At 39.5% G+C, this 13,291-nt stretch overlaps 1 protein-coding gene across 1 annotated transcript; it reads left to right on the forward strand.

Annotated features, from left to right (window-relative positions):
* The first annotated feature begins 47 nt into the window (after positions 1–47).
* Positions 48–8,939, forward strand: LOC127313601 (sulfite exporter TauE/SafE family protein 3-like). Its single transcript, XM_051344091.1, has 12 exons — positions 48–224; positions 437–596; positions 1,912–2,112; positions 2,199–2,263; positions 2,365–2,392; positions 2,467–2,543; positions 2,634–2,720; positions 7,132–7,182; positions 7,909–8,130; positions 8,283–8,376; positions 8,458–8,598; positions 8,697–8,939. The coding sequence occupies exons 1-12, from the start codon at positions 48–50 to the stop codon at positions 8,780–8,782; spliced, it is 1,389 nt and encodes a 462-aa protein (XP_051200051.1). The 3' UTR covers positions 8,783–8,939.
* The last annotated feature ends 4,352 nt before the right edge of the window (positions 8,940–13,291 follow it).

A 13,291-nucleotide genomic window follows, 5' to 3' on the forward strand; every position in this document is an offset into this window, starting at 1 on the left:
TATGCTTCATCCCTCGCTGATTCTTCTTAATTTCGAGGGGGCAAGAAATGGGAAGGAAATGGATCGCCGTCCTGACGCTGGGCATGGCCTACATTGTTGCCGCTGCTGTCGCCGTCGATGACAAGGGCCTCTCGTTGTCCGGCACCGTTGCAGCACCGGAGAAAGCGAGCTCCCTGGGCAAGGTCGCAAGCTTAGGCGGAATAACTTATCACCACGTGTGGCCGGTAATGATAAAAAATAGGAACCCCTTCTGTTGTTTGAGATTCTACTTGTATTTGCCCAGTTTGTTCGACTATGTTAGTCTTAGTACTGATATGTCCAAGTTGCAGGATTACATTGTAGGGTAGTTAAAACATCGTATCTTCTAACACATGAATACTTTATTGATATGCCATGTTAAACTTTGGTGTATTTTGTTGGTTTGCTTTCTTCGTAGCCCATGAAATTTGGATGGCGTATAGTGCTGGGGTCATTTGTTGGATTACTCGGGGCAATGTTAGGGAGCATTGGTGGCGTAGGTGGCGGTGGGATCTTCGTGCCGATGCTCACCTTGATCATTGGCTTTGATCCAAAGTCATCGGCGGCCATGTCAAAATGTGAGGGTTCCGTTCATTTGCTTTACTATTTCATTTTTTACGTTTCAACTTATAAAGAATCCGGTCCTTGTCTTTATACTTACTTTGTAATATTTGCAATGAATCCATCCACGTCCATTTATAATGTTCTTCTGCACATTGTGACATTAATTACTACTATCCACGTTTCTAAGTAGATGGGCAAAAGTCAAGTAGATGATGTTTTAGCTAACCAAGCAATCTTCACTGTATATTTGAATGTTGCTTCCTGCACATATCTGTATGGATTTTTTAATATGAAAATATTTTCCACGAAAAATCTAATGAGACTTTTCCGAGAAACAACGAGGGCACGGCGCTTTAACAACATTTTCATTACTACCTATGTTCCTATGAATAAGGTGCATTCCTAGAAGAACATTGACCGGAAGAAATGAGTAACATCAAGAATTAATCCATGTACATTGTCAAAGACAAGTCTTGAAAAGCGTGTGAATAGAGGGAGTAGTCAAAGCAAAAAAAAAATGGTAGAGCTCTTTCTAATAAGTCAGGTATTTACAAACACTTTTTTTTTTCTAAACAACCCTGACAGAAGCACTGTCTATTTATTAAGAGTAGTAACTTGTATTGATGACCTGGGATTTTTTTTTCCGAAATGGGGGTATGACTCTGACTCAGCCTTAAATTTATTGCGAAGTTTCAAGTATCATAATTAGGTTTCAATGATCACGCAAAGTGGCTACATGAATCAACCATAAGAAAGAGCACAAAAGACCTCTACATGATGGCTTGAGACACTTTCCAAATTTGACTAGAAGCTTCAGCTCAAAAAAAATCTTTTGAACGAACTCAAGTGAAACAGCTCAGCTTTTGACAATACAGTGAAGATGATGTGCGAAGACATCATCAGTCTTGAGAAGATCAAAGTTATCTGTTGCCTTTTGCAAGGCACTAGATTATCCTAGCAGTCAGATCAAAGTAATTGGAATATCCACACAAGTTCAGGAGCATCCTAAAATTTCACTCATTTAATTTTAAATGCAAGAAAGAAGTGAGCTTGGTTTGGGAAGTGGAGGTACAACCCTGCCAACCAGTATTGAGTCCTGACGGACGCAGATTTGGTTTCTTATTAAAAACGATATAGGGGTTTTCCCTACCACATTTTTTTTGAAATGCAAGATACATTTGAAATGTATTGCATTGATTACTTAACATATATTTTAATTTGACATCTATCATAGAATAAAAAGAGTAGAAATGGGAAAATCATCACAAAATAACGCACATATCCAAGATATGTTAGTTTTGTGATTGTTTCTGAGAATCTCTTCCACAGGTATGATCACGGGAGGTGCTATTTCAACCGTGTACTGCAACCTCAAGCAGAAGCACCCAACTTTGGACATGCCAGTGATAGACTATGATCTAGCCCTTCTCTTACAGCCCATGCTCATGCTGGGGGTCAGCATTGGGGTTATTTGCAATGTCATATTCCCTGACTGGCTTGTCACAGTTCTCTTGATCATCCTCTTTATAGGTTCTCAGACTTGCCTTGAAAATGTGACGGTTTACCCTCTTCTAGCCTGTAGCTGACCTCAGAATGAATTCCATCTTAAATTTTAGGTACTGCTACTAAAACTCTTCGAAAGGGTGTTGAAACATGGAAGAAAGAGAACCTAATAAAAAAGGTAATAATTCTCTGGTCCTTTTTTATCATTACGCTTTTTCTGCAGTACATATCGTTAATGATGTGTGATAGGCTCCTTAATCTGGTTTCTAATTTCAGGAGGCAGCGGCAAGACAATCAGAGCAATCAAGTAACTTCAATAAACCTATTATTAATCATCCACAAAATGCAGAAAATGTTGTTTATATTGTGTTTATTTGACAGGTGAAGAAAATGGCTATACGCTACCGCCTACAGAACATGATGCTGCAGCTGAGAAAACAAAATCCTCAGACGAAGCGGTGAACTAAAAATCATGAACATTTCTACATTCCCTAGCGGTAGTGGAAATCATCTCCAGCTGTAAGACTTGAATTCGGTTTATGATGTAGGTATCCATTTGGAAGAACATTTACTGGAAGGAGTTTGGCCTTCTTGCCTTTGTTTGGGTAGCATTCCTTGTGCTTCAGGTCACTAAGGTGAGAAAACACTTACAGTTTCAAAATATAAATGCAATCGTGTACAATTATCCAGTACCCTTTGAGCTTCCGTAGATCAGTTGTTTTTTCTAGAATTTTAGATTTGTCAACTTCCATGCTATATTGTTTTTGTAACACAAAGCTCAACAGACATTCACATGATCTTCAGAATACAATATTAATCATTTATTTGTGCTACTATACATTTATAAAAATAAAAAAATGTATGAATTTTGTGAATAAAATTGGAATATAATTACACATGTTATTTTCCAAATATATTAGTAGTCAAAGTTTCTAATGTCTTACCCTTATCTTCATCGAAAAAAGGGTAGCTTTTATAGGGCCCATGTTGCTTTGGATTTTACATGATCTTAGAAAGGTAAACTTAGACCTTTATTTTTGTATGGATAGGTTATGTGGGAATCCAAAAGTTTATCGTGAAAACCGCGTGCATGGCCATAACTTTGTCCGTCCAACACGCCATCAATACTTCGGGTTAGCAACTAGAAGATTTATACGAAAAAAGATAGTCACTAGAGGGAGCCCTCAGCATACGTATATGCCGACGGTTGCCCTCGGTGCGTATGCCAAGGGCCACCCTCAACTTAGCAAGGACATGTAGCGTTGCCTGGCGCCTCCCAATGGCGTTGGTATGCCGAGGGCTACGGCCGCCATACCTATGGTTGTTTGTTGATGGCTACCCTTGACATACACGAACATGTGGCACCATTAGGTGACTCTTGGCGATAGTTGTATGCCGAGGGTTACCCTCTGAAAGATGCAACCCTTAGCTAAGGTCAAGCCCACTGTTTTGGCCATAATTTGAGAAAAGTGTAAGAAATTCAAAAAAAAAAACCCCAAAAAGAGAAAACCTTCACACTATGTCGTTTTATGTGACCTAGTTTCCAGGAAAAATAAAAATCTTAAATATGGTATTTATTCTCAAAATCCCCCTCAGAAATGAGCTACCATGTACGAAGTTTTATGGCTTTGAAGTCAGATGAGCTAGGTCACCACAACCATGGCATAGTTTTTTTTAGATGAATATGTCATAGTTTGTTCAAATGACCCCATATTTTTACACTTGTGTGCATCTTGGGATAGCAAACAACATTCGTTTTGGATGTTTTTATTTACTTTGCACAAAAAACTCATTTTCCAATCTTTTAAGTGCCAAAACTGGGTATTTTCGTGAATAACCTACCAAGAATCCATTCCAAAATTGTACCACCCTAATTTAAAAAATAATTGTAGACCATATTTTATGACAAGTCGCCAACTGGTTGAATCTCAAAAGCTTCCCATCCATCTCTTATCAAAAAGATATTTTTTTTATTCAACATGAAGTGAGTCAAATTTAAACTATAGATGATTCATAGCTTGATCATGTTTTTTTTCTACAATAATTTTTAGGTACACAAGATATCATTTCATCAGAGATACGCTAACAATTCTACAAGACGCAACCCTTAGCTAAAGACGGTCAAGCCCTCCATTTTGACAATAATTGTAGAGCATGAGAATTTTAAAAAAAAAAAGAAAAACCTTCGCATAATGTCTTTTATGTGACCTAGTTGAATGGAAAAAATACAAACTTCTAATACGATATAAAATCCTCCTCACAAACGAGATGCCATGTACCAAGTTTTATGGCTTTAAAGCCAAATGAGCTGGGTCATGAGCACTATCATAACATAGATTGTTTAAATGACCCTATATTGTGCATATGTGTGCATATTGAGATGAAAAACAATGTTCATTCGGAAAGATTTCATCTCCTTTGCATAAATTTTTTTATTTTCCATTTCTATTATGTATGTTGATAGTCATCCTCGGTGTACCTATGTAAATGTTGATTCCTGTGGATACGCTGGGGGCATTTTGTGGGTGCTAGTGGACTCTTATGACACCACCCCAACAATATGCTTGACAATTGTTTTTTATCGAACGTACATTTGTTTTACTCGGAAAATTGAATCAAATTGGAACAAACATGAGAACAAAATCCCAAATAGATTAACTAGAAAGGACACGAGGATTAACTTATTCTCGATCCGGGCAAAAATTAACTTAATTTTCAATTAAATAACATCACTTAATTTTAGTTGCAAGTTATGTGCAACTGAAAATTTTCGGTTACACTAGCAATATCATGCGCAAGAAAATCAACAGTAGCTCCAAGTGTAAGTTAATTATTACTTGCCAAGAACCGGCAAAACCAAATAAAAAACCTACCGCAAGAACTAGCACGTCACATGTCCTTTTGTTGCTTGCGTGGAACAGACCGATGCCCCTACGCGATGGACGGTTTTGGGCGAGTGGGAGGCCATGATGTATTAGTGGGATCAATGTGTACTTATTCCTTTCATTCTATAAAATATATCTGAGATTTTTGTTTGATTTAAATGTATTTAAACACCAAATAGTATCCATATACATCTGAATTTTAACAAAGTCTCTGACATCTTTCATGAAACTAAGAGTACAAAGATTTAGGGAAAAAGAGATTAGAGAGTGGAGATTGCTGCGGCTCTTTGTTTTGTCGGGCAAAAACAATAATAATAATGTAATGGTGAGGGTATTGTTCCGCCACAGGTTAGTTTGTCATTCGTACGATTTGATACTTTTATTTCCTAATTTAGATCGTTTTTTTTTCCAAAAGGAGGTTGCCTCTACATCAAAATGATGATGTGCGTAACCTTTTTATATTTTGGATTTCCTAACAGAGGAAGTGATGTATTGGCTCTTGGGTAAACATGTTTCTTTTATTTTAAAATGCATATTTAATACATTTTGAAATATCAAAAAATCTAAACAAAAATGTTTATGTTTGCAGTTTTACATGCTACGTGCACATGAAGTTTTTCCATGAAGAATCAACTTGTCGTATAGGCTGTGTTAAAGTAACAAAATTAGATGTTAAGCTTTTGTGAGACATGTTTTGTCTTTTTTACACCCGGAAGCCGAAAGGAATTTCTGAGTTTTACAAAGAAAATTAAAAGATCAATCTGAAGCCACCTCACTACCGACATCTGTTACAAACTTGATGAGAGGGGTATGCTTTGTTTTTTTTTAATAAGAAGGTAAAACTTTTGTGAGAGCCAACATGTGATTGGTTGGTTAGAAGGGACCCACTTTGATGGTTATGAGAGATCAAACTCTAGGTTTGCCACTTTGGTGTCTCATAAATGCGAAATACTCTTCAACGAGAGGTGATATTTTCGTCGATGGGGCCGGTCGTGCCCATATGCGTTCATAGATGTGAGTGTTGAGCTTGTTTGTTTCCCCGCCACATTGTTCTATTTTACCTTCTCCTAGCTCTCTCCTGCAAGCACATCGCTCTCTCTCCTGAAAGCGCCAAGAACCCCAACCCGGTCTCCACCCTGGCCACGCCTCCACCGCCGGTAGTGCCACCAGTAACGCTTCTAACCGAGCCGCTTGCTGCCCCGGTGCTGAGTCGTCGAAGCATCGGCAACAACCACTGGCAGTAGGTATCTGCTACTTCTAGCACAACACAAAACCATTGACAGCTCCCGTCGACCCGTAGCACCGATAGAGAGCTCCGGCTACAGCTCACAAACTTGCAGCACCACCACAACCCTTGCAGCATCCCAGTGTTCAGCTGATAGCACCAACCACCGCCGGTAGTAGCATCACCATCATTGGTTGCACCATCCAGCAAAATCTGTTGGTAGCACAACGGTTGAAGCCCGGTAGCACCACCGATGACGGACAGTAGCAGAGTCACCATTCTTTTGTAGAACCCCTCACAATGTATGCATCTTTCCCAACAACTAATTGCAGCAACGCCGGCTTCCGCCTCACACCACGTCCTCCCCTTGTTGTAGCATCGACCACTGGGGCTCCGCATCCATGCGGCCGTCGCGTCAGCTTGTAATCCTCATAGGCCATTGTTTGGAGCTCCACCACCCCGTCCACGGTGACGCTGGCTTGCGGCGACCGGAGGTGGAGATGGTAGAGCGGCGGCATGATTTGGTCGAAGTAAGCCATTTCAGACACGTAGGAAAAGAGATTGAAGAAGAAAGGGGCATAGATGGAAAGAGAATGAGAGGTGCAGGATAGACGGTGAGAAGATGAGGTAGAGGATGGCGTTGTGTTATGCTCAGGAGGAGTTGGATCATTTTACTTTATAATTCGGTCTACTGAGAAGAATGGCTTCTGCCTTCTCCAGCTAGCGCCTCATTTTCTAGAGAGCGTATAGTTCATATAATAAGGTAATTAATAATAAATTTTGTCAAGAAAGATCACCAAAAAATTCTAGTCCACACTTTTACAATACATTTACTTAGAACCCAAATTATCACGTTGATAGAATGATACCCTGACATCCCTATAAACTATAACACTGACAGTAACATCTGGCTTATGTCGATATTCATGTTTGCAGAACTATAATGCAATTTGCTCCACCTGGTACTGGGTATTGAGCTTACTCCAGGTACTTTACTTCCTTTCTTCACCCTTAATTTTGCTGGAACAAGTCAACTCTTTATTTAACCAGAATATTTGTGCAAAAAAATGATCTGTAGTTACGAATTTGAGATTGTTATGGTTCAAGGAAATTTCCACGCCACTGACTGAACTGCCTGAACATACCATTATCTTTTTTTTTGTGAAGGGAACATACCATGTTCTATTATAGCTTAACTACATATCCCCTGTTTGTAACAAAATAAATTTGGGCCCTTTTGTCTTCAGTTTCTTTCAATTTGCATTTTGGCTGGAACAAAAACACACATAGTGTTGCCTGTGGAATTGCATGCTCTAGCTAGTTTAATCAAAAGACCGATCTTATGAAGAAGAGCTTGGCAATTATATTCAACACCTTCCCTCACGTCTAGGTCGGTGGGCCTTTTTTTAGATCTCTCACGGTCCTTAGACGTGTATCCTTGGATTTGTTTTTTAGGGAGGCCGCAAATATTTGTTTTTAAGTACTGCGTTGGCTAGGATTTGAACCCAGAACCTTGTGATCTGATACCTTGTGAAATTGTATGCTCTAGCCAGTTCAATCAAAAGACCGATCTTATGGGGGAGAGATAGGCAATTATATTCAACATTACCATCTTGAACCATCAAGAACTGAGATTCGACCTTCCAGTATTATCAATAGTCCATATTACTATCATCACTAACACAATTTCTATACCTGTTCGAATGTAAGCAGATCCCAGTCTCAGTTGGAGTGTCCATGTACCAAGCAGTAGGTCTGCTGAAGGGGAAGAGAGTGATATCATCAAGGGAAAATAAGCAAGGCAGCCCCAAAGCTCATCAGCTAATGGTATACTGCTTCTTTGGCGTCACTGCTGGTATCCTCGCTGGTCTGCTTGGCGTCGGTGGTGGCACCGTCATGGGGCCTCTCTTCCTGGAGCTCGGTATCCCTCCGCAGGTAAAATCTTTGTTTGTTCATTGCAAGAATCAAATGCTTCAATCTTGGTTTCTCACTCTTTAACTGGCCAATGATTTGATTGTATTCCTTTTTTTTACTTGCATATCTCCATCCCATATTTAACCTGTTTGTATTCCCTTAAACTGCTGCAGGTCTCAAGTGCTACAGCCACCTATGTAATGATGTACTCTTCCTCCATAGCCGTCGTAGAATACTACCTCCTGAAACGGTTCCCTGTACCATACGGTACTGTCTCTCTCTTTTTTCTCTCTTCTTCTCCTACGGTAACCACGTGGGACTAATGATTTTTGTCTGAATTTTGTGCAGCTCTCTTCTTCAGCAGTCTGGCATTTTTTGCTGCGATTGTTGGCCAGCGGGTTGCGAGGAAGGTGATTAATTTATTAGGGCGGGCATCATTTATCATCTTTATATTGTCCTTCATGATCTTTGTCAGCGCGATTTCTCTAGGTACCGTTTCTCTGTCCTTGGTACCCTCACTGCAACAAATTTGCGGCGTCATGTGGTTTCAAACCCAGCACAACCTCTTAAATCTGCTCTCTGTGTAGGTGAAGTCGGCATCTCCAACATCATTCACAAGATGGCGCAGCACAAGTACATGGGATTCGGCAACATTTGTGAATATGATGCTTAGAAAGATGCAGCTAGCCTGCACACATACAACTACCGCGTAACCGTATTTTGCAGTTTCAGTGGATCGAACACGGATTTGCAGATGGCCGGTTACCAGAGGGCTACGAGATCAGAATTTCAGGAAGTGGCAATTAACCAATGTAATCGATGATTAGATGTCATATAATTGTAGACGGATATGCAAATATCGAACTAATATGGTTCTTGATTAAGGATGGCAATTGGTAAGGTATAGATACCACTAGTAGAAAAAGAGGCTTCCCTCCACCCCCATTAGTCCCGGAAATATTCGAACCGCGACTACAGGGGCTTTAGTCGCGGTTCGGGAGGCGACCCGCGACTAATGCTCCATCCGAGACGAAAGGGTACCCCTTTAGTCGCGGTTGGTAACACCAACCGGGACTAAAGGGCTATGGAGGGATGCGGCCGGCGGAAAAATCTTTAGTCCCGGTTGGGGACACCAACCGCGACTAAAGGGTACCCCTTTAGTCCCGGTTGGTGTCCCCAATCGGGACTAAAGGTTTTTCCGAGTTTTTTTACTCCCACGCACCCTGCACACCCACCCCCCCCCCCCGTGGATCGCCTTTTTTGGTTTGTAAAATACAAAAGAAAATGATAGACAATTCAAAAAAAAAATGTTTTCAGATAGTTGTATGTTATGCAACCTACTATTCGGAGAAATTAAGAAATTCGAATTTTCACTTTTTTTGCAAATTTTTTTTAAAAAATGGTAAAACCGCAATAACTTTTGCATACGACGTCGGAAAAAAACGTATAATATATCAAAAAAATCCTGGGAAAAAGTTACATCCGAATTCACCGGGGTATACCCGGTTAGCAAATTTTTAGATTTTCAAAATTCCAAATAAAAATACAAAAACAGGAAGATTTTAGTTTTTGCTATAAATTATGGATTTTATATTTTTTAAATGTTTCAAAAAAATAAAATTAATAATTGCATCCAGCATAAAGATTACTATTACTTTTACCCAATTTTTAGATTTTCAAATTTTTAGGTTTTAGGTTTGGCAAAAAAATATTTAAAAAATAAAAAAAATTAAGAATAATAAAAATTTAAAAGTTAATGTTTATTTATTTATTCACGATTATTATTACATCATTATTTTTGTTTATGAAAAAAATTATTTGAAATTCAAACAATAAAAAAATGTGACATCGACCAACATGTTAATAGGATTGATATGATACTAGTATCACATACATGTGCGCATAGCACTTGGATGCGGGACGGAATGAAACTCGGAAGTTAAGCGTGCTAGAGGTGGAGTAGTGGGAGGATGGGTGACCGAACGGGAAGTTTGACCACGAGTAAGTAATTTGACTAGAGATAAGTGTATTTAGAGATAGAGACTAAGCTATGCAAATAACTGAAATAATAGAAATTCTGGAAAAAAATAGAAAAAAAAACCGAGTGAAAAAAAATTAGAAACCCAAATGAATTAAAAAAAATTAACGAAATAGCCTTTAGTCCCGGTTGGGGACACAAACCGGGACTAAAGGTCCTTCGCCTAGGTGCACGCTAGCCACCCACGTGGACGGACCTTTAGTCGCGGTTCGTAAGCAACCGCGACTAAAGGGGGGGCTTTAGTCGCGGCCCTTTAGTCCCGGTTGCACAACCGGGACTAAAGCCCGTTGTGAACCGGGACTAAAGGCCATTTTTCTACTAGTGTACGGTAGAGCAATACCATACTCATACATGTATAGTTAGCGGGTAGAAAATTCTACCTATCCCCGTACCCGCGGGTATGATACTTTACCTACATCCATACCCAATACCCAACAATTAGATTAAATAGTATACAATTTATTCACAATTGTACATTCATCGATGGCATATTTGATATCTTAACTCAATAATCCATAATTGAGTATATGCCAACTATCAAAATTTAAAAACTACAATCATATACCCATAACTCATAAGTCAACAAGAGTACACAACTCACACGACATACTGACATACTGACAATTGATGTCAACTTAGATAGGTTCACTATGAAAAACGTGATAAGCAATAACGAAGAAAAAAAAGGAAATCACAGCAGGAGACGATTTCACATGGAAAACTCCACCAACATAGAAGGAAAAAAACCAAGGACGTCAACCACCAACAATTCACTATATCGAGTAGTGTTCACAAACATTGTGGGTTATCTTATAAAGCGATAAACCCTAGCCGATGGTTTACAATAGGTATATATAGACGGTGGCGAAAATCCATACCGTGGGGATGCTTCGCCCCCCACCCCACACCCCCAAACGTTTACAATAGGTATATATAGACGGTGGCGAAAATCCATACTGTTGGGCACATTGTGGGCTAACTTCAGACTCGGCTCCACTTCGGACCAAGCCTCCCGACGACGGGTCTTGCTCCGCTCGTCAGAAGTTAGCCTTATGAATTTGGATCAAAATAACATTCACAAACTCAATAACTAGGCTATTTGACTACATATGTCCAAAAGTCAGAATAAATGGATAGTGTATTGGTATACCCATAGGTACAAGTCTATACATGTGCCCTTCGTGTGAATTAATGGGTAGAGTTTGGGTAATACCTATGTTTATAAAAATGTGTCCATACCATTGCCCATTCGGATATGGTATCTGTTGGTACCCTTCCTCGTGGATAAAATGATGGTTGTAATGGTGTTGATGGAGATGATTGCCAAGCCTACAAGATCCAATCAATTGCATGATGGATCCCCTTTGGTGGGTTCCCCCTCCAAATCCCTTTCGGAGGTGAGGTTTCGTGGCTTTTCAGTGTCTCTGTAGCTCTGATCTCAGATCCTTCTTCACATGTGTAAGGGTATATTGCCCCTATGTGTGGTTTTGGTAATTAATGATAATCCCTATGGACTAATGTTTTCCTTGAGTTTATATAAAGGAATATTCAATAGGTAACGCTTGTAGTCCATGTGTTAGACTCAAATGTGGATGCCGTGAATATAAAGATATACCTTGAGTATTATCATCAAGATCACCGATTTGAAGAAAAGAATATGATATAATAAAGAACAAGAAATGATGATGGAGTTGTAGTGTGGAACTCAATTTAGCCATGCTCTAGCTTATGTGTTAAGTAATGGATGATCAAGATCTTGAGAGTTCCATTTCAAGAGAAAAATTTAAGATATGGCTCTAAGTAGGCGTCTTGATAGACTCATAAGTTGAGATATGGTTGACCAAGATTTAGAGCATGCAATCAAATGAATAGTTCTTTATGTACCTCAAGATATTGTAATAGATCATGAGGAGATGCAAGGTTGACAAATACTAAGAGTGAAGATTTTATTCAAGTTGGTCAACAAATGAAGCATAAAGAATGTACCACATTGGATCATGTGATCTTTTGGTAGGGTAAGCTTTTTCAATTATACTTCATGAACTAACCCATTATATATATGCATTTTTTTTCCTATGTGGGTTAGGTATTTTTCCATGGGCATGTACCAAAAGTAAAGATTTCCTATAGCCCGTGAGAGGATGGCATCAAATAGTGATCGTCGTCAAGGTTGATAAGATAAAATTCAAGATAAGCATATAGACAAGATCATGCTTGAATCTTGCCGTCCATTTGGTGATAATGGACATGTGAAGATGTGCCTTAATAAAGCTATCCCATAGTAGTGTATGGGCAAGCAAATTATTCGTCTTCACGAAACAACGATGAACAAGTGAACCATTCAGGCTTGAATAAAGCGTGATGCCTCGTCATCAAGGTCGAGTGGGATGCGCAAGGTAAAGATATAGCTTTTCTAGGGTTTTCCTTTAACCGGTCTCAAGGCGGTTGTTGGGAGACCGGGTTATAGTATAGATAGCCTCACTATCAAGAGGGGTTTTCGGTGAGTAACTTGATCACATCATCGTCATAGGAAGCTCAATCCTTTATGCTGGATGTTTATCTTTGCAAGATTCTTAATCTTGTTTGTAGCTTCTCAACAAGCCCAAGTTCATCGAAAACTTAATTCACATGCATCTTCTATTGTGTTTTCGAAGTTGGAGGTTTTATCGGTTCTTTGCTTTGGGAGGTTTCATATCTCCCCACTTTTGGTATTTAATATCTTGATCCTTATTGGGGTTTATAGTCTCTATTAGATAGATCTTGTTCTTAACTTTTCATAAAGCCCAAGTTTTATAATATCGGAGTCCCTACGCAAAAGTTATCCTTGTTTGCGTTTGCTTGATTTTTGTTGGCGGCAAATTTAGCATACCATAAGCCTAACTTTTAGCAATTTTAGGTACCCAGGGCCTTGGAGAAGTTCAAGGCAACACATAAGAAGGGATTTCATATGGTCCATTGTTGGGATAAGTTGAAGGAGGCGATGAAGTGGATTGTTAGCTATGCGGCCTACCAAGAAGCAATCAAGAATGGCACAACCACGGTGGTCGTTGACGTCGAAGATGATGAACCTGGGCATAATGCTCTTCCACCTCGTCCCCAGGGCCATAAGTTTACCAAAGCCGATCTTGCTCGGGAGGCATTAGC

Source organism: Lolium perenne, chromosome 7 (genome assembly GCF_019359855.2).
Source record: "Lolium perenne isolate Kyuss_39 chromosome 7, Kyuss_2.0, whole genome shotgun sequence".
In the NCBI taxonomy this organism is placed as follows: domain Eukaryota; kingdom Viridiplantae; phylum Streptophyta; class Magnoliopsida; order Poales; family Poaceae; genus Lolium; species Lolium perenne.